This window comes from Phalacrocorax carbo, chromosome 9 (assembly GCF_963921805.1).
Source record: "Phalacrocorax carbo chromosome 9, bPhaCar2.1, whole genome shotgun sequence".
Taxonomy (NCBI): Eukaryota; Metazoa; Chordata; class Aves; order Suliformes; family Phalacrocoracidae; genus Phalacrocorax; species Phalacrocorax carbo.
The window spans coordinates 30,474,503-30,499,496 of NC_087521.1; the positions used below are offsets into that span (position 1 = coordinate 30,474,503).

Sequence of the window (24,994 nt, forward strand, 5' to 3'; positions counted from 1 at the left end):
TACCTTTTATTGCCCTGCCCGGCTCCTGTATCTTTTTCCCCACGCGCCAGTTCTCAACGTGTTGAAAATGTTCCAAAGATAAAGCTCCTCCCTGCCTGCCCCAAAGGAGGAGGCCGAGGGGCCGTGCTACAAAGCGATGGGTAGATACTGCCCTTGAATACTGGCATCGTTCCGCATGTTCGCAGAAAGAAAACCAGACTTGTCTGTGGGCTGATCCGGTTCAGGGTTTGGCGCTCTGTTTCTCCCGAGCTTGGCTGCTGTGTGCAGTGTCTGGATATCACTTTGAAGTACTTTAAATTACTTTTCACACAGAAAGTAAGTGGGGGAAAAATGTTTCATGGCATTCTCTGGACATCAGATGTATTAATTGTATTTTAGCTATTACTGAAATTACAGTAATTTCAGCTCCTGTTCTCGTGTGTGTATGGCAGATGGCAGCTTCTTTGTCAGTAGGTCTGCTCTGTGAATAAAGGTGTACTCACCAGATCATTTGCATTTGCTTTCAAAGGTGACTGGAGTGATAATGATTTACTAATGTATACTTGAATGAGTTTTAAGCTCAAACACTTACAAAACCCGATTGTAATATATTCAGTGGTAGAATCTGCAGTTGCTGCTGAACTGGTTAGTTACACAAGTAGTTGCCAGGGACAAAAATCAATATGAAGAGCACCGTGCTATGTAACTGCCCACCGCATCAGACAGCAGAGGCGTTTGTGATTTCACAAAGAATTTGTAAGGCAAGAGTTGCTTTAAAAATGCTGTGTTTCACTGCCAATAGTACCTGTTGTGGCTTGTTCACGGGTGAGTGGACAAGGGCTCATTTTAATGACTTTTTTCCCAGTGTGTCTTATTTCTTATATTCTTGTGATCATTTACCCATGCGGTCTATGGTGCTGTAGCTCGAGGTCTTGCCCTTGGCCCAGCATTCTCAGCTGAATACAGCTGTTTTCTTGTGCAAAAAATAGCTCTAAATAAGGAGAATGCTGTAAGAATAATGAGGGATTTGATCATCTTGTGCACTTCTCCAATTGCCTGAATTACATTTATATGAATTAATGTTAGCTATTAAGTATAGTTAGGGTATTTGTGGTGAAGTCAGAAATAGTCCCAATCTGGGAAGCTGTAAGTATTTTACTGCTGTGCCTTTACACAGATTGATCCACATCTCTGTGTCTAGTTAAACCAAACATTAAGCCGGCCTATAATTATTTATAATATATAGTTGTATAAGCACTTACACATGCCTGTTGGATGCTAATAGGCATACAGACAAAATTTCTCAGTTCTGCCTAAACTTTGGATTTGAATAAAAAGCACAGAACCTTTATGTTGTTGAAATGTTGTTTTAATGGGAAAGGCTGCTACTTTCTGATGTGTCAATGGACTAGCAAGTTCAAATATTTTGTTAGGTGTGTAATCTTACAATGCACTCTTCTTTCTCCTTTTTTTTAATACAAGCAGAAATATTAACATGGAAATTTAACGTGGAAATAAATGGTATCTTTTTAATTACTGACAAGCTGTGTTTTATGCACACTGTTCAGAGAATCAACCTTCACCTGCTTTGGCAGTATATGGTGATTAAAAAATACAAACAATGATTCAGAATCTGTGGTGGGTTTTCCCCCCTTTTTTTCATCACCAATTGTATTCTGTTTTAGTAACAAGTCTTTTATGCAGAAATGTCATAACACTCCTAGTTAGGCTTTCTGCATGGGACAGGTAATTATAGAAACCGTTCATGTTTCAAATGGAGCATTTGTTTGTTTGTTTTAATAAGTACTGGTTATATATGAAACTTGATTTGGGGCTTGCTGTTTCCCAGTAAGAACCCTCAACAAATATTGAGATCTTTAATTCTGTCGATAAGTATCACAACCTGACTGAATTATTTTAAGATGGAGCATGGAGTGCAGCTGAAAATTTTACAAGATTGTGTCAATTAGAACAGGATGCTAGACTACTATTTTTTAAATTTTTTTTTTTTCATTTTACTGATTTCCTTGATCTTCATTAAAGTACCTGGTCACTTACCTGTGTGTTTATATTTTGGATAGGCTACAAAATGTTATTTAAAAATCACTTCAGTGCCAGGAACTGAACTAGGGTTAATGAGCTGGTTGCAAGTGCTTGCGTGACCGCATGCTGCTTCTGGCAGATGTGTCCAAACTGCTGGAATTTCTTCCTCACTGTATCATCAGGCATATCCTTCTCTCCCCAGCTCCCTCTTACACCAGTAGTTTTTCTGAATTTATCATTTTAGATATGGTCCCTAACTGAACAACCTTTCCATGTATCTTTTTGGGGGCTTCACAGCTCCACTAGGTACTGGAGAACAAAAACTATGCATGTCGTGGAGCGGTTGGCATCTTTTTGATAGCCCAAGAAAATTTCTCCTCTGCCCTATATCTCCCATGGCTTTTAGTCCTTCTGTGCTGTTTTTCTTGTTCTGTCCTTCAACGTGCCAGCGTTCAATGTGCTTCGGCTTTCTAAATAGTGGAAACAATGTGAGGTGTTGCTTCTTGCTTTAGTTCATATTTACATACTTTCTGTGCATGATGACTTCAGAACAGTTTTCCGCCCACTGTGCCATTCTAATGTTTTTCTGAAGCTGACAAAGCACTTTACGATTTTCCTCTTGACCTTTGTGCATTAGTCCGAAATGAGGCTTAGTACAGAGTTCACTACATCATCCAAGTCTTTGTAGAAATTACCCTATGCCTCATTGTCCTTTGACTCTCTCAGGAAGAAAAGGATTTGCCCAGGCAGCTGGTTGAAGAAATTGCTCTGTGACTTGTGTAGTTCTGCAGGTAACCTTTTTTTTGGGTATCATCAAGTCTGATTTCATGAATCTACCATAAGATAGTGTCTCCAGCTCTGATTGTCTCTGCTGGTATGTTATCTTTTCCTAACTCTGTTCAGCTGCTCTGGCAACTTCTAGCTAGATGTTATTCAGCTAGGCATTTGGTTTTGCAAATCATTGATTGTTTTCCTTCAGTCCATTATTTGTGCAAATGTTCTGTCACTACTCAACCTGTTTCATCCAACCCATATTCCTTTTAAGGGTGCAAAACCATCCTTGCTCAAAACGGTGCTGACCTTAGGCTGGACCACCAGCTGATAATGCTTCCATTTCTAAATGCCTTGTTCCACTTGGATTCCTCCATGACTGAGAACTGTTCATTGAACCAGCTTTTGCCTATTTGTATTCTTCACTCTCTTGGGTTTCCAGATAGAGGGGGTTCTCCAATATTGAGAACTTCTTTAATGGTCATCCTGTTCTCTTTAACACCTAAGGTTGTTTACTGAACAGGCAGCAAGTGAGGATGATAGCAATGTGTGGTTGAATGTTCCACATCCTTGAAGTCCTGTCAGACTTTGTTAGTCCTTATCCAGTCTTTTCAGTGCCTTCATGTTGTTGTCGATTGGCCTTTGCATCTCACCCTTCTCATGGGTTGACTGAAATGGTGCTTGACAGCTGCTAACTATGACCTGAAAAGCCACCTCATCTAAGGAACCTCCACCGTTGAGAGTCTGCATTCACCCAACATCTCATTTAGCAAGATAAAACCTTGTCAACAGCATCTGAAATTAATTCTTTGTGCCCCTACTTCCTTTATTTTTAATTCAGCTTATGTTTGGACCTCTTTGCTAACTGAAACCCAGGGCCAGAATTGCATTGTCTGGTTGGAATTTAGGAAACTCATGGGTATGTATGGAGAATGGTAGGAATTGCTGAATCCAGTAGCTTGACAGAAGCAAAACTTTCATGTTGCTGTGTCCCGAGGTCCAGTAGCAAGTCTGAGCAAGTATTGTTATTAGGCACCTACACACACAATACTTCTACCCACAGTCAGCCACACAGATCAGTACAGACAGAAAATATAACATTCATGCGAACACAAGCAGTGGAAACTATATGCATTTATACAATGTGGATCCTTCCAGTATCTGGGTTTAGACAGTCTGTCAAATAGTTGGCCTGTGGATCCCTGTATCTCCCCAGCTGGTGGCCTCTGGGTCTGCTGCCTTACTCCAGTTGTTGGTACTCAGACCTTCTCCCACACAAATGGTCACAGAAACACACATGTGCTATGGATCTCTCCAGTGCCTGGCTTTAGAAAGTCAATGTTATCCAGTAGGTGGCCCCTGGATCCTCTGTTCTTCGAGGTACCTTGTGCACAACCTCTCTTGCAAACAAACACACACACACAAATAGGTCTCTGGCACCTGGTCCAAATCTATGGCCCTACCAGTAGCTGACACCCAGATCCTCTGGTCTTTCGAGTTGATGGCTTGGAATGCCTGGTCCCTCCAGGTGAACTAAAAAGCCTTTCCTGTTTACTTATCAGCTGGATGTCATGCCCAGACCACAGGCTGATCATTCTTCTTTGACAGCCCTGAGAGTCCTGAGCCTAGTCAGCGTGCTTGTTGTCACTGATTAGGTTCTTGGGATCCTTCCATCTTCATTGTTCCTTTGCTTCTTTGTCTTCACACTATGAAGCTTTTAATCATGTACCCTAATGAAGAAGAACTAGAGTCTGTGACCAGGGCAAGAAGTCTTTAGGGAACACACCAAAAAGACTTCATAAATGTAATAATGTCAAGATAGTAGCAGAAAGGATGTTTTTGTCAAATTTGTTGTGGGACTGAAACCAAATGAGACAACTTACTATGTTTTAAGACTCCATGGTCTCCATGTATGCAATAATAAATGTTGGTCTGGTATAGATTTATGTTAGCACAGGTATTTTCATATCTATGAAAATTCAACTTTTGAGTATAATTTGTCAGTAAAAGTATTTGATGACCAGCACAAAAAATTAACTTCTAAAAGATTTAGAGGACAATTTAGCTGTGATATTAGAAATGTTAGGTGCTGGGGGATTCCAGTTTAAGGATCTCTTCAGTAACTTAATATTTTAAAATAGTCTGATTTAATAGGTACAATCTTACACATTAATTACTGCCAAATATTATTTGTAAATCAGTAAACATAGTCCTGGTAGTAGAAAATGCTGTAGGGGTGAGGAAAGTGGAAGCCATGGCTGAATGTTTCAGCAAATCCTCATACCATGTTTTTGGAGACGTGTTTAGATTCTTTCCATGGCAGCTGTGCAAGACCAGATAATGTGGTCCCACCAATAACACTGACAGAGAATTGGAGAATATTTGGTGTTGACAGAACGAACAATAAATTAATTCCTTGAATTTAAAGGACTGTTCTTTGCAACAGAAATAGTGTTGTTCTTCATGCAGAACTCCAAACAGGAGGCTTGCTCCTTCTAGTTGTAGATATCCAAATTCACTTTGGGGAAAATCCTGCTGGCTTAATGGGACATAGGGAGAAAATGGGTGGTATCTCAGTAAATCCCTAGCTGAACACCCAGCTAGCAGTGAGGCCCAGTGGTGCTTCTGGCTGAGGTATGTACTCTGTACCACGGCCCAGACTTTCAGAAGTCTTGTCTTTCCCCAGGTTACATCTAAAACAATTTGAAAACAGAATTTACAAACAGCTATCTTTATTTGCATTTAAAGACCTGATTTATCTCTTTTTTGATGTCAATGGGAATTTTCCCATGGACTTTTAAAGCGAGTTAACTCAAGTTCAAAAATAAACATTTTTTTAAAGTTATTTTTTGTTTACTAGAATAAACAAAAGCCTCAGCTAAAGTCAGTGGAAACAAAATTAAGTCAATAATGAATGCTTTAAAAATTCTTGGTGTTCAATATTAGAATATCCAGTATTAAAGGGCTTTCCCCTTCTCCCCAAATATTTGGATTTGCATAATGCAACACAGAGAAAAATACTTCAATGCAGTCATGTGCCTCTCATGTCAGGCTCAAGAAGAGAACGTTGTGGATATCGGATCCTGCGTCGCCATCGTAATTCAGAAGACCAGGTGCATTGCATTGGCAAAGCTAAGAAATACAATGAGACGGCAACCCGCGTAAAAGAGATCCTGCTCAGTACAGTCAGCCCGGAACAGTTTGTTTTAACGCTACTTGAAGCGGAGCCTCCCAATGTGTTGGTGAGTCGTCCCAGCAAACCATTCACAGAGGCCTCCATGATGATGTCCCTGACAAAGCTGGCAGACAAGGAGCTGGTTCACATGATTGGTTGGGCCAAAAAAATTCCTGGTAAGAACTTCAATCTTGCTTTTGTTTATTTTAGTCAATGCTTTTACCATCAATGTATCATTCTTTGCCCTGAAATAATAGCACAGCGCAGTAAATGTGCCATATGAAAATGTTAAGCTTTTTATCCTATACAGTAATGGACAATTTGTTGCTCTCAGTAATTCACGTGGATGTATTTTGATTTAGACAGTGACCTAGCCCGTAATTTTTACTATCTGTTGTTAGTTTAATATTTGTTCATTTTGCTAAAAAGCATAGTTGATGTTGCATGTAACTTCTACTACATCAACTATAAATACCTGATTAATCTGATTTAGAAAGTTCATTAAAAGGGGTATTAACAAGATTGCTATAAAAAAAGAATTTAGGACCAAATTCTTTCCTTGAATCCTGATAGAAGGTTTCTAATACAGTTGATGAAAACTGAAGTGCGTCCAAGCACTGAGTGTCTACAATTGCTTCAGCTCACGTGGTTGCGACACAAGAGCATCAGATTGCAAAGTGGCACATAGTATCGATCTCGGAATTATCGTGCACTCTCCTTCAGAATAAAAATCAATAAGGATGCTTTTGGTTGTTGGCAACACAAAGAACAGGCACTGAAGTACAACTACATGCGTTATTGCCTTGAATGTCTCAAATGCGACCACAATATTGTGGCAATGCACCATTTCACTTCTTACAAACTACAAGTGGCTAGCGTTTGCAGGTCCTTCTCCATGAAGGGCCCATGATTAAAAGAGTCAGAGAATAATAAAAGCCAGCGTAAAAGCAGCCAGCACACAGAGAAGATACTGGCAAAGTTGTGCAGAGAAACTTGCTGGCTGGCATAGACTAAACCGCAGACTGTGGCCCTTCAGCGAGAGTTAAGGTGACCAACTGATAATAGTAAGCTGAAAGAAATGTTGAATAATTGATAGACATAGAGCAGCGTGGGGCTTAATCCTTAACTTCAGATACGGTGCCCTTCTAGAAGTGACCCCTATGGCTGCGCTTACCGCTCACGGCTAATATATTCTGGAGTGCGCCTGGTAGCTCTAACCCCACGTCCATCTGGACTGAGGAGCCGGCACACTATGGCTCCTCTCTTGGATTTTACGCTGACGGCAAACAGAATGTGCTGGTGTGTGCCCTGGTCTTTCACGCCTGTGCGCTGTAAACAGCACTTGATACTGCTTGAAGGCACACCTAGGAAGACACAACAGAAATAAACTGAGTGTGTACACAGTCCAGGAAACAAGCTCCGTGAAGAATATTTTGTATAATCCTTAAACTAAGAATTTAGGGTAAGGGAAGCGTATCCTGTTTCAGATCTAGCTGGAATGGCTGAAGGTGCTACCAGCTCCAGCTGCTGAACCACATCTCCTTGTTGCAGATCAGAGTCTCCATGGCTCAGCCACTGTGTTGGAGGGTTCAGGTGTGATGGGCTTAGGGTGTGCAAATTCCAGGTCAGCTGCTGAGCTGCTGGGGAGGAAATGGTTGCATAGCACAAGCATCTTAAACCACGTAAGCAGTTTGCAAAGTGAGGGTGTTTTTGCCATTAACACGGAATGTTCTACACTGAGAGCCCGAATCCTTAATCCTTATTCTTCCTGACACAAGAACCTCTGAAAATAACTGTAAAGTAACCAGCCATAAGGGGTTAAGTGGTGTATATTGTTATCATTTCTTGTCTGACCAGAAAAACTTGATTAAAAGGTACCATTTCAGAGGACTTCATACACTTATGTTAATCCAGTAGGAAGTGAATTGTGAAGAAAAACCAGAGAAAGTCTTAGAAAATGACCTTATTTTAAGCAACATTTGAATGGGGAAAAACACCCAAAACAATCTTTTCCATTTTCTGATTGTTTTTAATTTCCATTTTTTTAACTATGTCAGCTTTTTTTAAAAAAAAAACAAACCACAAACCCAAAACCTCAGCAAGTTGAGCTTAATTTTTTTTTCTAAAAGATCAGCTTCCAAAGCAACTCCAGTTTTGACATTGATCACTTTTAGTTTATTTTCAACATCTGTCAGAAATAAAAACTTTTTCTTGGCAATAAGAGAACTGTATGAAGAAAAGCCATTGAAGCAGTCAAATCCCTTCAATACAGTTCCTGGGAATGTTGACACTTTATCGTGTATGTTTGTTTTTTCTGATCACTCCTGTTACACAGAACAGAAGTAAACACCATTTTAGAACAACGCCAAAAATAGATGTGATGTTTAATATGTACCTAATTATAAACAATATTGCCATGTTACAGGGTAATTAGAGCATTTACTCAAATTTGGTTTTATTTATTTATTCCATTAAAATAACTGTGATGACTAAAGCTTAGGACATAGAATTTCAGTTTTCAAAAATTTTTGCCTGAAGTTAATCATCTAGATCCGTGCTCTGCTTCCTGGAGGTACGGTCTTAGGAAAAAATACAGAGTTCTTGAGTAATGACCCAGTGCATTCAGCTTTCTGCAAAGCTGAATATTTGCTTTTGTGTAGCTGGGTTAGAAGCCCATTTTCACCTCTAAATTATTATTGGATATTATTTTGACACTCACTGAAAGAGAAAGAAAATCTTTTTATTTTTCCTTACAGATGCTGATGTTAACAGTAACTTTTTGCCTAAATAGAAAAGATATTTTTTAATATTTAATATTTAATGACCGCCTTTTGTTATGAGTTTTAGTCTGTGACTGTATTTTCATCTGTACTTTCAGCTTAATGGATAGTATTTTTGTTGTTGCTCAGTAAAATAGACCTGGACTTTTTCCTTCAGAATTCTGAGTATTTTAATTCTAAGCTGTCAGACGGCATAACATAACAGCTGTAATTGCCTTTTACTTTGTTGACCTAGTCTGTAAGAGTTGAACGTGGTTCATAGCTGAACCTGTATTGCTAATCAATAGGATGTTGTCATAATATTGAAATTTGGATTCATTATGCAACCTAGCATGTTGCTGGCCAGAGCAGTGTGACTTCTGCTAGTTACTACATCCAGCACAAGTTTTTCTTGTCTGTCTTAGTAATTTATAATCAAATTATTAGGTAGAGAGCACACGATTTAGAGGACATGTACTACAACTACAGGAAAATAATTAGTTAAATGGACTCTGCAGCAAAGGAAATAGGACTTCTGACGCTGCAATGGAAGCTGTGGTGGTGATGTGCTGTCCTCGGTCTTGAAAGCATAAGATTGTTAGGAAAAGGAGAGGTATAGCCCCTCTGATAGCTGTGCTCAGTGGTCATAAATCATACTGCTGGTGCTGATAATGTGAGTTTAGCAGATGACATGCGACACAAATCTGGATCTTTAAGTACCTGTAGATTGAACACAGGGACTTGGTCTGACATCTCGCCCAACTGAGATAGTTTTAAAACCCAATAACTGGTTATTTATGCTGGAGAAATCAGCACACACCTGTGTAAATGTTTATATTTAAATAAACTTCTGAAATGTCTTTGTGCCGTTGTTTCTCAGGAAATTGCCACTGTCAGTTTATACTATTCACACTTCCATGATTATTTTTCTAAAAGTGCTTTTAAAATTATGAGTGTGCGTCTGGCAGATTATCTGTTGTTGGCTGTGGATTCTGTAGTAAATTCTGTGACAGCCAAATCCAGGAGGGAAGGTACCGCTTGTAGGCTCCTGTTTAGCCTTTTTATAAAATAAAGAGCAAAGCTATTCACTTTGAAAGGCAGCACTCTTAGCAATAATAAGAAAGAGTGCACTTTACCCAGTTTATGTCAACCTGGGGCTGTCACTGACTGTCTTCCAGCCTAGCAGTTTAATAAGATTAAAATACACGGAGCATTTGTATAAATTACTGACAGCAGATTCTTTGACAGCACAAACATACCGTGTGTATTTTAAGACCTCAGACAACTGGCAAGAACTAAGGGAAACCTGTCTCCCATGGCCAGGCTGTGTAATGATTTTTCAGGCTGTGTAATGATTTTTCACTATGCAGAGTCGTAGTTGCCAGCTCATCTGAAAATGAAGCACCTTTGCTAAGAGACCGATCTAACGCAGCTCTGCTTTGAGAACTGTGGCCTGATCTTGGCTTTGAATGCAGCTACGCTTTGACCACTGAACTGGTGTCGTTGTGTCTGTGGCTTATTCCCTGACTGAGCAGTCTGCCTTCCCATTTGCATTCTGATAATTCACACTTCTGTACTTTGTGTTGTGGGAGGGGTTTTTTTTGCATGCATGTTAATTTTATCTCTTTATTTGGCTTCTATGTGTCTTTTTTTCCCCAGTCTTTTTTTTGCAGGGGAAGGGAAAGGGAGGGCAACGACTGTCTCTCCCTTCTGGTGGTGTTGCAGTCCTGTCCGATGCCTGGCTATAACTTCTGGAGACAGCCAAATGCTGGAACAGGCTTATGCACAATCGCATTAATTCTGTTCTTCCAGGATGCTGTCAATGGAGGCAATGGAGACACCAAAACCTTCAGCAATGACCCTTGTCTTTTTTCTTTTCTCTGGTTTATCACAATTTTGGGGAAGGGGATGGCAAGAAAAGGATGGGCTGGGTTCAATACGTGTCATTTGCAGAGGAGATGGTAATACAGAGGCATCAATATGTGGGCTCTTTCATAGTTACCCAACAAACCCAGAAACATGCCTGCCTTAATGAGATTAAAAAAGAACCCCAAAACTGCAAGTGGCAATCATATGCGTTCTGGGGAAAGAACAGGCTATTTTCTTAGGAGTCCTCTGTAGTGCAATGCAGTAATCTGACAAATGTGAGGTTCCTGAGTGAATCCCTGGAGCCTCTCAGGAGGCTGTGGGACTGTCATCTAAAGAGGTGGCCAAGCATAAGGCAGGTCCCCTGTGGCCACTGGAGTTTCACCAGCTGTATGGGAGTCATTGCACTTGAACTTCACTCTGCTTTATTTCAAATGTTTTGTGGAAGATTTGACAATAATAATAAAAATTTATGTTCCTATTTGAGACAGCAGCATGGTGCTTCTGATGTCTGCTCTCCCTTTTCTGGCTTTCTTCCCAGCCCATAATTCTTTGTTTCTTTTTGTTTTTCATATACTCGGTCATCTTTACCAAAACAAAGAAATAAACAGATTGATTTATTTTATGCTATTCTCATCATTTTAGGTTTCATTGATCTCAGCCTCTATGACCAAGTAAGACTCTTGGAGAGCTGCTGGATGGAAGTTTTAATGGTTGGTTTGATGTGGCGATCAATCGACCACCCTGGGAAACTGATTTTTGCACCAGACCTTGTATTAGACAGGTAAGAGAAATAAATTTCTTCAGAAGACTTCATATTAGCATGTTTGGAAGTGGAGTGAATGGTAAGAGGAAGAGGATTAGGTATGGGAGATACTATTAGTATTTCATCTGACAATATAATATACTTGTATTCATAATAGTAATGTCTTGATGTTCCACATCCTTACAGGGGCTTAAGGACCCCTAAGCCTAAACAGTATTGCTGAACTTGCAAATTCCTGTAGACATGACCGTGTGAAGTCTCTCTATATTCTTCACATCTTTTGTTGGTTTTCTTCCTTTTGGTCCAGGTCTCTAGATTTTTTTAAACTGTAGACACATCAACACAATGCACTATATTGCCAATTTCTCCCCACATCCCTCAAAAAACAACAAAAAAAGTAGACATAGTGCCAGGCCATATTTTAATGATTTTAAGTAGCTCTTGTACCTGTTTCTCTTCCTGCCACTACTGCAGACTTCATAGATAGCTATAATAATGAACGTTGCAGTACTAGCCAAAAGAGATTTAAAACCCCTAGCTTGATGTTCAATACTGAGAATATTTTTCCAAGCTAAAGCAGGGTGTTTGCAAGTTTAAAAATTATGTCTCCATAACATCATGTACCAGAAGGGAAGAATATAGATTAGTAAGGATGTTTTTCTACAGGACCTTAGAGGATTTGACCTGGGCTTCATGTTGGTAAGAAGTCAGGGAAACAATCTACTCTCTTGGATAGGCTTAAAATGTCTCTTAGTCTTTTCAACCTGGGGCTATTCAGTTCTGCACCAGTTCTGTGTCTTGAGCTCAATAATAATCATCTTAGATACAGAAAGCAAAATAGGTTAGTAAGAGAAATAAATTTAATTTATAAACTATATGAAATAAATTATTATTTGCTCATATAAAATCCTATGCAAGGACATGCCGTGTTGTTCGATGCAATGATAAGAAACTGCTGAAAATGTATGATACATTTAGTTCCCTGGGAGCTAATATCTGCTGAAGAGAGTGAGCTTATTTGATGCATTCCTTCATCACCACACTACACAGCAGAGTGGGAGCTAGCAAGTATCTGGGCATGCTATAATTTTATTTAAGACATGTATATATGAAACTGGTCTGTAACTTGATTGTGTTTTATCTTGTTGAACTTCAGATACATTTTCTACATAATCTTTGTAGACAAGTACTTCTCTGATGCTTGTGTCTTTGCTTTGAAACCAGCAGCTGCCTGTCCTTCTCCAAAGCTTAGAATTCTCCTTTGCTACGAGGAACATGAGAAACTAGGCAATATTCATGCAGCTACTTTTCTGCGGGCAGTACTTGCCGCTCTTGGTTAGCGTTATCTGCCTGGGCCTGCCTTGCAGCCTGAAGGCTCAGCACCTTCCTCTTGGGATCCAGTAGAGGAGTAAAGCTCTTGCATTCTCCTGCACTGCTGTGCTTAAGTCTCTCTTGTCTTAAAAACACTACTGAGAAAAAAATCTCATATTCCAGGTAGTTTAAGAAGCAACCCTCTGAATACTGTTTTGTAGAGCTTAAGTACATTTTTAGTCCAGTACATGTAAAAAAAACTAACTAAAAAATAGGAACAGTAACTTCAGTGGTTTGAAATTTGCTGCTGCTTAATTTTAAACACTTTGGAATGGCTTAGGGTTGTTTGTGTTTTTTTCAGCACAGAAAATGGGACCATTTCTAATATCCAAAATGGAGAAAGTTGCATTCAGTAAACACTTGCAAATACAAAAATAACCAAACCACAAAACAACTAAAAAAACCCGAAAAATCTATTTACGTTTAAACACCTTCAGAGAAAAAGGTGCTGGGGGATGGGGATAGAGGTTGTTTTATTCTTTAAAAATCTCTTATTTTTTCAAGAAACTCATTTTAGGGGGTTTTTCTTATTCACCAAGTCCTGAGGCCTCCATCAGGTGCAGAGAGTGACGTCACCAGTTGTGGTATTCACCAGGGTGAATCAAATCTGGGAAATGATTCGAGGTGGTACTGTAGCCTGCACTACAGAGTTTTGAACTGATTATCCAGAATTATACTGGCTGTGAGGATAAAACATATTACAGAAATATGGCCATACTTACCTGTGGGCAATCCTGCATGCGCTTTAAAGAGAAAATCAGTTACTTAAAGGTGCTGACCTTTTATACCAGCATAATTTCAATTTAGATTTCATGATAGAACCTTTGAATTCTCCCAAAGATGTGATGGATAAGCCTTTTGCAGCCTCCTTTGTGCTTTGACTTTTATCTGGCTGAGTCAGAGTTCCTTAATTCTATTTTTTGGGTAACATTTTAAATGTGTTTCCATAGGGATGAGGGGAAGTGTGTAGAGGGAATTTTGGAGATCTTTGATATGCTCCTGGCCATGACCTCGAGGTTCCGAGAGCTGAAGCTGCAGCACAAGGAGTATCTGTGTGTCAAGGCAATGATCCTCCTCAATTCCAGTGAGTATGCGGTTGGCTCTGATGCTCACCAAACTGTACTTTTTATTTCAAGGGTGGCTGGGAAATCAGCCTCTAAAAATGTGAAAATATCAAATAAGATAAAGCCATTGAAAGAGAACAATAGGAAAGGACTTCATCAGTTTGTAAGGATTTTTGCTCAAGAAACTTATAAACTGTAATTTCTTGGATTTAGGGTCTATGTCCTGTTGTAAGAACTGCATGAAGAACCCAAAGTCTGAAAGCTTTTCAGAAGCTGGGGCTCATGGCCCAGGCTGTGGGTATGTCCTTTTCAATGAGAACTTTTGCTTGTATCGCTGTGGATCCTGGTCATGTGTAAAGTTGCTCTACAGCTCTACAAACCTGTCCTTAATGCTAGTAAAACTAGTTACTCAACTGTGTGAGGATTAATTGGGCTTAAATGTTCCTATTTAATGGTCATTAATTGGTAGAAACGATTGAATCTACTCAACAGTTCTGCAAGATGAATCTCAGGATAGAAGCTTTGCTTTGCAGCCCTTTAGACACAGCAAATAGCAGTGTGTAGGGTAGTCTGCAGTAAAATAATTTTATTCCCCAGAACAAGTAATTAATGTTGTAATAAAAAAAAAAAAAGAAAAAACCCCAAACCCCAAAACAAAACCGAAAACCAAACCCAAAACCAACAACAACAAAATAACATCTAACTATTTACATCTGCTGTTCTCAGCCAGGAGCTGCTGCATAATTCTCAGCCTGGTTCCAAAGGGGAATAGTCCAGCTGTTATCCCACTTGTTTATTTCAACAGACAAAAAAAAGCTATTTTTTTTTCTTAAAAAAAACCCCAAAACAACAAGAAGCAACCAACCAAAAAACCCAACAAAAAACCATGTTCATCAGCCATATTTTCTTCAAAGCCTCACCTCTCAGAAAATCTCTCCTTTCATCTCTCCTGGCTTTCCTTTTTTTAGTCAATATTTTACTCCTAATTTTCAAGGTGTTCTGGAGCTCTGTCTTTCCATAAATATCCTTGGGAAGACTCTTTATCCCCACATCTCTTCTGTCATGTCAATAATGTTACTGTGTGTTCCCAGACCTTCCTGGTGGTCACTTCTTCTCTTCCCTCTCCATAACCCCAATTCCCTTTTTTTTTTGCTTTTGCTGACTTTTAAGGTTTCTCACTGCAGGCTGTATTATGGCACCCTTAGTGCGCTGTAGGGAGACCATGGCAGGCTGGGGCTATGAGCAGTGTCTCTCACCATGTTATCCTAGATACTCAGAGAAGAAAGGTTGTTTTCAGCAAGAAGGTATTAGAGCAAGCCTAATGCTGTAATTCATAATAGTTACTAAACTACAAAGTACAGAATGATTCAAAGGAAAAAATCCTGCAGAATGGAGAGCATGACCATTCTCTGGACTGAAGGGTCTGTGTTCAACACATAGTCTTGGGAGGATTTGGGAAAGTTACTCAGTTTGCAAATGATGTGGCTGTCAAATTTTGGCAAAGGACTGTAAGTGGGAGCTTGGAGTGGCACATGGAGCATCGTTTGTACAGCCTTGAGGGGGAGTATCAGGAAACGTATCTTCTCCAGCCTCGTTGAAACATTACATTAGAAAAAAGTCCACAGTTGTAGCTTTCTTTTCTTCCTCATGAGCAAGGAGTATTTCTTTCTCTTCTCTGCTTAGGCATGTTTCCCTTGTCAGCAGAAGAACCTGAAAGCAACAGGAAACTGCATCACCTGCTTAACGTAGTCACAGACGCTTTGGTGTGGGTTATCGCAAAGAGCGGAATCCCCTCGCAGCAGCAGACGACTCGTCTGGCCAATTTGTTGATGCTCCTTTCTCATGTCAGACACGCAAGGTAAATTCTGCAGAATGTGTGTAATGTGTTAGTGTTTGTTTATTACCACAGCAAAGCAAGGCTTGAACTCCAGAGCACTCCTGAGGGAATCCTGGTACTGCTCTTCATCTCCGTTCGTTGTAAGTCTTTCCTTCCTAGCACAACTAAACAGGCAATATACTCAAGTGCTTGCTGGCATTCAAAAACGTTGTGTTGATATTAAGATGCTGTCTTAACTGTATTACATTCAATTGTTCATTATGTATCTGCCTGAAATGTTTAACAATAATAACACAAATTCAGCCTTTAAAAAAAATCCTCAAAAACCCCAAACCCCCAAAAATCCCACCCAGTTGTGAAAACTCTTGTGGCCAAAATAAAAGCCTCTTTCAAAACTGATCTGCACTGTGGGCTTTGGTGGAGCAAAGTGTACTTTGGGTGCCATGTGTGTCCAGGCCAAACTGGTTGTCTTTTATTCAGAACCACAACATTTTTGCCAAGAGACTCGTGCACAGTGATGCCACGCTCCTGCTTTCCCCATGGGAAACAGGTGCTCTGCTCCCTGCCAGTTCCTGGACCTCCTTGAGCTGCTCATCTTTGCTTGCAGTACAGCAGACTCAAACGCAGGGCCCTACAAACAGATGCTTTAATTTTCAGGCTATTTGTCATTTAAAATTATTACCCAGAGACCAGCTATTCACAAACTGCTTTATGTCTTGGCTTTGAATTGTGTGTCCAGGGAAGATGGTCCTGGGAGCAGGCTGGAGCATGCGAAGGGGAGATGGGCTTATCTGACTGTGTGTAGGGACACTAAGGCTGGTGGCCACCGTTGCAACAAGCTGCCGGGGAGAGCGGGTGGCAGCAGCAGGGACCTGGCTGTACCCAAGGGCAGCTTTTAACAGACTGTTTTGAGAGCTGCGGGTGAGTCTGAAAGCCTCAGCACCAGCCAGAGCTGAAGCCAGCTCACAGCTCTGACGCACTGCCTGGGCTGCCCACGGTGGTGTGACGCCACATCACAGCATCGCAGTAGCTCTCGTTCTGGCATGGCACGAATAAACACTGTGAATCTTTAAAGTCGTCATATTTTCTTATTAAAACAAGAGTTCTTATACTGTGCCTGCCTCAGCCAAAGTCTGGAGGCTCCTTGTTGTGACCTGTCCCCTTTACATTGCTTAGCATTGGTCAGTCAATTATACTTTGTTCTGGAAATAATTGATGCTCTCAGCCTTGATTACCAAATGATGCAGCACTCTCAAGAGCTGGGTGTAGGAGGGGGAATGCAATTTCTTCTTTGCCATTAATGTATTTATAACTCCAAATCTTAGCAGAACCTCATTTTACTGGAAGCATTGCACTCCTCCCAGTCCATCCAATCCACCAGGTCAGCTATGCGCTGGCTGTCGGCTGCTATTTCCACTGTGGTAAATTTGGTGTTGAGCAAGCGCACTTAGATTTCAACCCCAGAACCTTGAGTGCATCTGGTCTGTGTGACTGCAATGGCAATAGCCGTCTCCTGTTAGTCCCAATCCTGATACAGCCTCCGAGTGTTCAGTCTAAGAGGGTGTCATTGTATCTTACTGCATAACAAAAAAATTACTTTTAAAGCCTGTAGCCATCTGCAAGATCTGACACTAAACATGCAGGGCGGAAACAAACTGCTTGAAGTTAGCCAGGGTAGTTTGGTCTTCCACCTCAACCGGGTAGGAGAGGTAGGTAGTCACTAGAGCTACGCATTGTAAATTCCCCTTTTGTATAAAGCTGCAGTGTATGGGCCTCCCATGTTTACAGCCTTCAAGGAGGTTTTCTCTTTGATTTCAGTAGGGTCAGTACATCTGCATTATTTTCTGAAATCAGTTTGTACGGTGTGAAACAAATCCTGGTTCTCTAAATGGTAAAACATTCAGCTTTAAAGTATTGGGGTGTTGTTACTGTTAATAGCGGTAAGGATCTCAGGGATGACAGCAGCTAAATCCTCTTAATTCCTAATAAAAAAAGGACTCACTTGAAGCCATGAGCGTGTTTTCCTTCTCTGCATTGTCAGACCCAGATTGCTGACTTATTTTCTGTTCTCCTTCACAGTAACAAGGGAATGGAGCATCTCCTGAGCATGAAGTGCAAAAATGTGGTCCCAGTGTATGACTTGCTGCTGGAGATGTTGAATGCGCACACTCTCCGAGGCCAAAGGAAGTCCCCAGTCACACATCCCGAATTTGGCCCATTAGAACAAATGGAGACTGGCGACAGCCTGCGAAACGGGGCAGCGCAGTAGTTCTGTTGAGACCTGGAAATGTGAAGCTCGTTCAAAGCTGTGGGAGAAAACAAAGCTGCTGTGATGGGACTGCTGAAGGGTGGCCAAGTGCAAGTCCTCATCTCTTCTAGGTTTGCGCATCGGTATCTTGGGAAAGGCTTGTGGGACGCGCAGCTCTGTCCATGTTTCTGACATTATAACAGCTGCACTTTTATAGTGCCTTGCCTGAGACTTTTCAAAAACACCTTATGAAATTAAGCCTCAGAACAGTACGGCAAGACAGGGAATTACTGCCTTGCCTTTCCAGAGGCAGGTGAACTGAGACAGAGAGATAAAGGGCCTGGTTTAATATGCTGGAAGAAGTCTGTGTCAGGGCTAGGAGTGAGGACCTAGGTCTCCGTCTCCCAGACCAAGGCTTTTAGGCACTGACTAGTTGATCTCCTCTTTCAGTGTGAGATTTTATGAAATGTAAAATAGCATCTTCTGGGACAGATCCGCTTACCTGGGTGTGCTGGTCCCTGGGAACGCCTCCTTTGCAGCTGATCTAGATAAAGTGCCAAGATGTACAGTGTAAAGGAGTTTCTTCTATTCTTAAATATGCAATGGCTGCAAGGGCCTTCAACTGAAGGCCATTCAGAATAGCTTCTAGGGCCAGTTCAGATCTTCAGAAATGTTAAACCAAGGTTAAGTTTGTCTTTTGTGAGCCTGTTCTTAGCACTCACGTTATTATCTGTGTATAATTCTTCAGTGCTTTAAACAATGCCCAAACTGCCTAGATATCTCAGTCAACGCTGACCTTTGAAATGTGTTTTGTCTGTGAGATTAACATGTTGTTTTATATATTTATTAATGACGTTAAATCTATTAAATATTTAGGTACAAGAGGTTGCTCTGTGAATAGTAACTGTTTGTATTTGTATATGATCTGCTAATCAGGGCTTGTGAAATCAGCTAGAAACAAACCATCTTCCTTCCCCATTTGACTTGCTGTGGAATTATGTCCTGCCCACCTGAACCTGCTTGCAGCTGCCTGGGTGAGGCAGCGGACAGGAACCTCAGCTGGGACCTGCTTTTTGCCTGCTGCCCTCAGGTTTGCTGCTTGATCGTTTTCAAAGTGCATGGCACCTTATGCTGTGGTTTTCATATCTTGTATAGGATCCCTCAAAGAGCGGGGGGGCATGATGGTTCTGGCACTTCCTTTGCTTTGCAAGTGTGATGACTTGTTTGAATTTCACTGAAGATGTGAGTTTAAACCCCCCCTGATTCCTGCATGCATTTAAGCTGTACTGAGGAAAAAACAGAGAGGAAATAGCCTGGCGATGACCTCAGCGAAGAGCAGGATGGCATCATTCGTTCTGGCAACCGCCAATATCGAATTTTGATGTGAGCTAGAATTGCAAACACTCTAAATGGACATGTTTAAATATAATACATGTATGTTCTGGGCATTTCAGGAATGAGGAAATTAAATTGGGATCGCATCAACAGTCTATTTTGAGCCAATAAGTCTCCTGGATTAGGGACTTTGATTAGTATGCCATTTGCAAACTTTGAATATTAGTCAAATCTTTGATCTTGGTGTTTTTTCAAAGCCAAGGACAATATTTTTTTATAGGAGGAACATAGAGTTTTCTGTGAGTTACACAAATCTATTGTCTTGTTTTGATCTTGTATTATACCAGATGCTGCTGATGGTCTAAATTTTTACTAGCTACCTTTTTATTGTTTTTAAGAAACTGTAATATAGCCGTGCCCTTCTAAATAAGTGTAATAGTAAAAAAAAAAAGGGAAAAATATGAATACAGTCTGCAATTCATTGGTACTTTCATCTGAGGGAAGTTTTGCTGTGAAACATATGTGTTTCAGTGTTTCTTGGGCTTGATCACCTTCTGGCCTCAATGTCTGTTGTGTTGTTCTTTTTCTGATTTCTCTTGTCCTGTGTAATCTTTTTGTTTAATACAGGTTTTCAAATAAATGTTCAGGTGATTTTTTTTTGTCTGTTTGGTTTGCTTTAGAAGTGCTGAATTTATGTGCAATCTTGAAACAAACCTCTTAAAAAGAAAATGGGAAAGAGTGGGTATAAACAATAAAATTAACTTCTAAATGGAAATTTGCTCGGGATTTACTTTGTAAAAGGGCAATGCTGCAGATTTGTGTCACTGTTGTGATCCTTATATGCTGTTACTAGCACGGTGCAGCTAGGAAAGCAATGTGACTTTAACAGATACTTTTTGTCTTGTCGAACATCATTTTACTAAAAGTTACTACTAGTGTTTTAAAATGGGCAAAAGCCAATAGCTGTTGACTCTCTGGATTAATGTAGCTGTGTTCATGTTTGCCTAAGGAGAGGCGAGCTGTGCGACAGAATGACTGAACAAGGATACCTTCCTCTCTTGAGAGAGATACTGGGTTTCTCATGGGTCTGTATCCCACAGACTCTCAGATGCTGCATTCCTGGTGTGGAACATGGCCGTGTCCCTGCCAGGCCTGAGCAGAGCTGCCATGCTGCCTGCCAGTTCAGATATTGGGGGAGCTTTTCCAGTTTCAGCATAAATGAATTCAGTGCTGAGAAGCTACGAGGGCTGTGAGGAGAGGAGGAGGGTGGGGCTGGTTTATGGTGGTTCTTCACTGCTCTGCTGTACACCAGCTTCTGCTGCTGAGCCGGGACCTGGACAGAGGTGGCTGTTTCTACTTGAAGAAATTATGCTGCAGTTCTGGGATGTTTGCAGAGGTGAGCAAACTGAGTGCTGGTTGCCCTGGTGGGTGGGTGGATGGATAGATAGAAACTAACAAACCAACCCAAACTTTGAATGGAAACTGGCTGTAGACATCAAAAATAAGAAAGGGTTCTTCAGGTATGTCAACCACAAGCAGAAACTGAAGGAAATCATAGGCCCACTGTTAAACAGTAAAGGAGAGTCAGTCACCAACAATGCTGAAAAGGCAGAGGTTCTCAACACTTTCTTCACCTCTGTCTTTACCAGCACTGTTGGGCCCCAGGCTTTGAGAACAAAATTCCTGGTTGATCCCAACCTAGACCTACCGTCAGTGAAGGAAGAGTTACTACGTGAATTATTATGGGAGCTTGACCCCTACAAATCAATAGGCCCTGATGCCACCCATCTGAGGTTGATGAGAGAGCTGGCTGACATCATCGCAAGGCTGCTCTCCATAATCTTCGAGAAGTCATGGAGAATGGGGGATGTCCCAGAGGACTGAAGGAAGGCAAATGTTACCCGATCTACAAGAAGGGCTCGCGGGAGGATCCAGGTAACTATAGGCCCATCAGCCTTACTTCAGTCCCTGGGAAAGTTGTGGAACGAATCCTCCTGGGGGCCATCACAAGTCAAATGAAGGCTGTGATTGGGAAAAGCCAACATGGCTTCACTAAAGGCAGATTGTGCTTGACAAACCTGGTGGCCTTCTACAACAAAGTGACTTGCCTGGTTGACATGGGATGGGCAGTGGACATTGTCTACCTGGACTTCTCCAAGGCCTTTGATACAGTCCCCCACAGCCTCCTTCTGGAGAAATTGATGCATTATGGCCTAGACAAGTGGTTTGTGTGGTGGGTGGGGAATTGGCTGACAGGCCGCATCCAAAGGGTGGTGATAAATAGCTCCTTTTCAAACTGGAAACCTGTTACAAGTGGGGTCCCCAGGGGTTGATATTGGGCCCAATGTTATTCAACATCTTCATAAGTGATCTGCATAACAGGATCAAGTGTATCCTGATGAAGTTTGTGGATGACACCAAGTTGAGCGGGGAAGTAGACACTTTGGAAGGGAGAGCTGCTCTGCAGGAAGATCTGGATAGGCTGGAAGAGTGGGCCAGCAAGAACCTTATGAAGTTGAACAAGGACAAATATAAGGTCTTGCACCTAGGAAAACATAATCCTGGAGTGCAGCACAGAATGGGATGCACCTGGCTGGAGAGCAGCTCTGTGGAAAGGGACCTGGGGGCCCTGGTGGACAGAAAGCTCAACATGAGCAAACAGTGTGCTGCTGCGGCCAAGAAGGCCAACAGGATGCTGGGTTGCATCAAAAAGCGCATCAGCAGCAGAGATAAAGAAGTCATCATCCCACTCTACTCAGCGCTTGTCAGGCCACACCTGGAGTGCTGTGTGCAGTTCTGGTCCCTGCTATACAAACAGGATGTGGCCAGGCTGGAAGGGGTCCAGAGAAGGGCCACCAAGATGATCAGAGGACTGGGAAGCTGCCATATGAGGATAGGCTGGGAGACCTGGGTTTGTTCAGCCTTGAGAAAAGGAGGCTCAGAGGGGATCTCATCACCACGTACCAGTACTTAAGGGGCAGCTACAAAGAAGATGGAGACCCCCTTTTTACAAGGAGTCCCATGGAGAGGACAAGGGGGATGGACACAAGTTGCTCTTGGGGAGATTCTGATTGGACATGAGGGGGAAATTTTTCACAGTGAGGACAGTTACCATTGGAATAATTTCCCAGGGAAGGGGTTGACTCGGCCACGTTGGACACTTTCAAGAGTCGTCTGGTCAGGGTGCTGGGCTATCTTGTCTAGACTGTGCTCTTCCCAGAAAGGTTGGACTAGATGATCCCTGAGGTCCCTTCCAGCCTGGGATTCTGTGTGCTGTTAAAAATATGCTGAGGTTCCCCTCAAGTCTGGAACTAGACCCAAATGGTAAAACAGACTTAAGGGGTTTTTTTTGGGTTGGTTGGTTTTTGTTTTGTTTTGTTGTCTTTTTTTTTAAAGAAATATGGTAAGTCTTGGAGCTTTTCAGGGAGGTGAAATGCTTTGTCTCCAGGAATGTGAGACCTTTTCCACACTTCTGTATTCTTGCAAATTACCCAATTTTAGTGCTATCATGGTGCCAGTCAGAGAATAAAATATGGGGGAAAAAAGTGTCCAACAGGCTGAACTTAAAGCTTTTTTTTTTTCAATAAATATACCTATTTCCATAGTAATAATATGTTAATTCCCTGAATGATTGACTGAATGATAGATCAATACAGGGATCACTGTGATAAAAGGAGAACATCCTTTTAAGTGCTGGAACTTTTCCTTCTGATGGCCTGTGGAGTATGGAAGACATTTGCTGAATTTGCATCATTAGAGTGGTTAAACGGAGCCTGAAAAAATGCAGTGAGCCCTGAGGAAGTTGCCTCTTGGTCTTATTCGAGCTGTCACCAGTGATCAGGCTCTTCTGAGGTAAGAATGTTTGTCTTGTTTTGACTTTATCATAGAATCACAGAATGCTTTAGGTTGGAAGGGACCTTTAAAGGTCACCTAGTCCAACCCCCCTGCAGTGAGCAGGGACATCGTCAACTAGATCAGGTTGCTCAGAGCCCCGTCCAACCTGGCCTTGAATGGTTCCAGGGTTGGGGCATCTACCACCTCTCTGGGTAACCTGGGCCTGTGTTTCACCACCCTCTCAGTAAAGAATGTCTTCCTAATATCTAATCTAAATATACCCTCTTTCAGTTTAAAACCGGAGTTTTAAGGTTTTGAGTTGTAAAGTTCTGAGGTTTGGAGCCCTGACTCTGCTTTTCACCCATCGTCTACCCCACAAGATTGAGAATTCCACCAGGGCACGAGCACTGCAGCCCAGGCTACCTCCAACCTTGACCGCGCCGATAAGTTCTGCATTAGTGTGCAACAGGTCCAGCAGTGCCTCTCCTCTGGTCAGGCTCCCCATTACCTGCACTTGGAGTGCTTGCAGTTTGCTGTGCTGCTTTTCCAGCAGATGCCCGGGTGGCTGAAGTTCCCCAATCAGGATCATGGCCTGCAAATGTAATTTAGAATTGCTTGCAGAAGATTGAAAAATATGTATGTATAAACGGGCACAAAAGTTTCACATGGCAGCTCAGCCTAAGTGCGCTATCGCTACTGGCTGTGGCCTTGACTGGGGGCTTGAAAGGCACAATGCTGCTGCCACCGGTGCCCCTGATGGCTTTGGAGCCTAACGATATAGAAAGCAAGCCTGAGCTTTTGCCGTTAAGCTGGGCTCAGACGATTTTTAAAAGCTGCCCCAGAGAACCTGCTTTTGTGCATCCAAGGTTGTTCCTTTGTTTGAATAATAGAAAATAGTTGTGCACTGATGAAATAGCTGCTCTGCCCTAGGATGTGCTTTAACCCACATATATGCCAAATGTGCTTGTGATTATGGGTCTATTTTGATCTTAGCACAGCGAGCACACGGCAAAGATAGATGGCACTCACTCCCTTCCCTGTCCTTCCCCACCAAGATAAGTGCCCACGGGAGACAGGTTGCTCCTACCTTGAGCTGAAGCTAAAAAAGAAAGTAGTATGGATTTGCATGGCTTTGTCCGAGATGCCTTGAAGTGAGTACAGCCTAAGGGCCTGTCACAGGAATTACTGTTTGATAGGGATAGTGCTGAATACTCATCATAGATACAGTCAAGAGATATATCAATATATTCTCTCCAGTTCCTTGGGTGGCAGAGTAGCTTCTAACCCCTGTTCTGGCTGCTGCAAGCGAGCACAGCAAGGCCAGGGACCACCAGGGCAGCTGCTTTTCGTCTCGGCCCAGCTGTAGGCTGTGCTACTTCTTTCAACAGTGCACGGTCCTGTGATCCATACAGTCAGAGCTGGAAGTCATGGGACTGCCTTTGCTTTCGTCACCAGTTGTCCCAGAAGACATCATTTGATGTTATTTATGTTGTGTGTGATAACGGCTCAACAAACCAGCTAAGGATGTGGTTTTTTTGTTGTGCTGATACTAGTTATTATTTCTAATAATAAAGAGAGCATTGTAGACAAGAATATGAAAAGCAAGTGGACTGCTAAACTATGGAAAATATATTCTATTTACAGTCATTTTTCACACTATTTTACTACTGAACTGAAATGGGGCGAGTTAAATGGCAGTTTCATAGCTAAGATTTGAAAAAGAGCCACATCATAAATAAAATTGACTCTTCCCATCTTCACACTTATGCATTGCTGAATTCAATTTAAGTGCATGAAGAAAGGATTGTTATACCATAAAAATGCCTCCTTCTGCTGCTACTGCCTAAACAGACAAAACCTTCACTCATCGGTGTCACATACTAAGGAGCCGGTAACAGTGGTTATTGCACATTTCCTATGTCCGTTTCCCCCAGAATTTTCCGAGG

The 24,994-nt window shown here is 41.7% G+C and overlaps 1 protein-coding gene across 3 annotated transcripts in view; it reads left to right on the top strand.

The window, feature by feature from the left end:
- ESR2 (estrogen receptor 2) overlaps positions 1-19,868 on the top strand; it is a 37,704-nt gene extending 17,836 nt beyond the window's left edge. For all 3 annotated transcript variants that reach the window (XM_064460951.1, XM_064460953.1, XM_064460950.1), the window contains exons 5-9: positions 5,845-6,144; positions 11,239-11,377; positions 13,681-13,814; positions 15,478-15,652; positions 17,711-19,868. In XM_064460951.1, the coding sequence (XP_064317021.1) occupies positions 5,845-6,144; positions 11,239-11,377; positions 13,681-13,814; positions 15,478-15,652; positions 17,711-17,900 (938 nt within the window). In that variant the 3' untranslated portion in view covers positions 17,901-19,868. The remainder of the gene's footprint in view (positions 1-5,844; positions 6,145-11,238; positions 11,378-13,680; positions 13,815-15,477; positions 15,653-17,710) is intronic.
- The last annotated feature ends 5,126 nt before the right edge of the window (positions 19,869-24,994 follow it).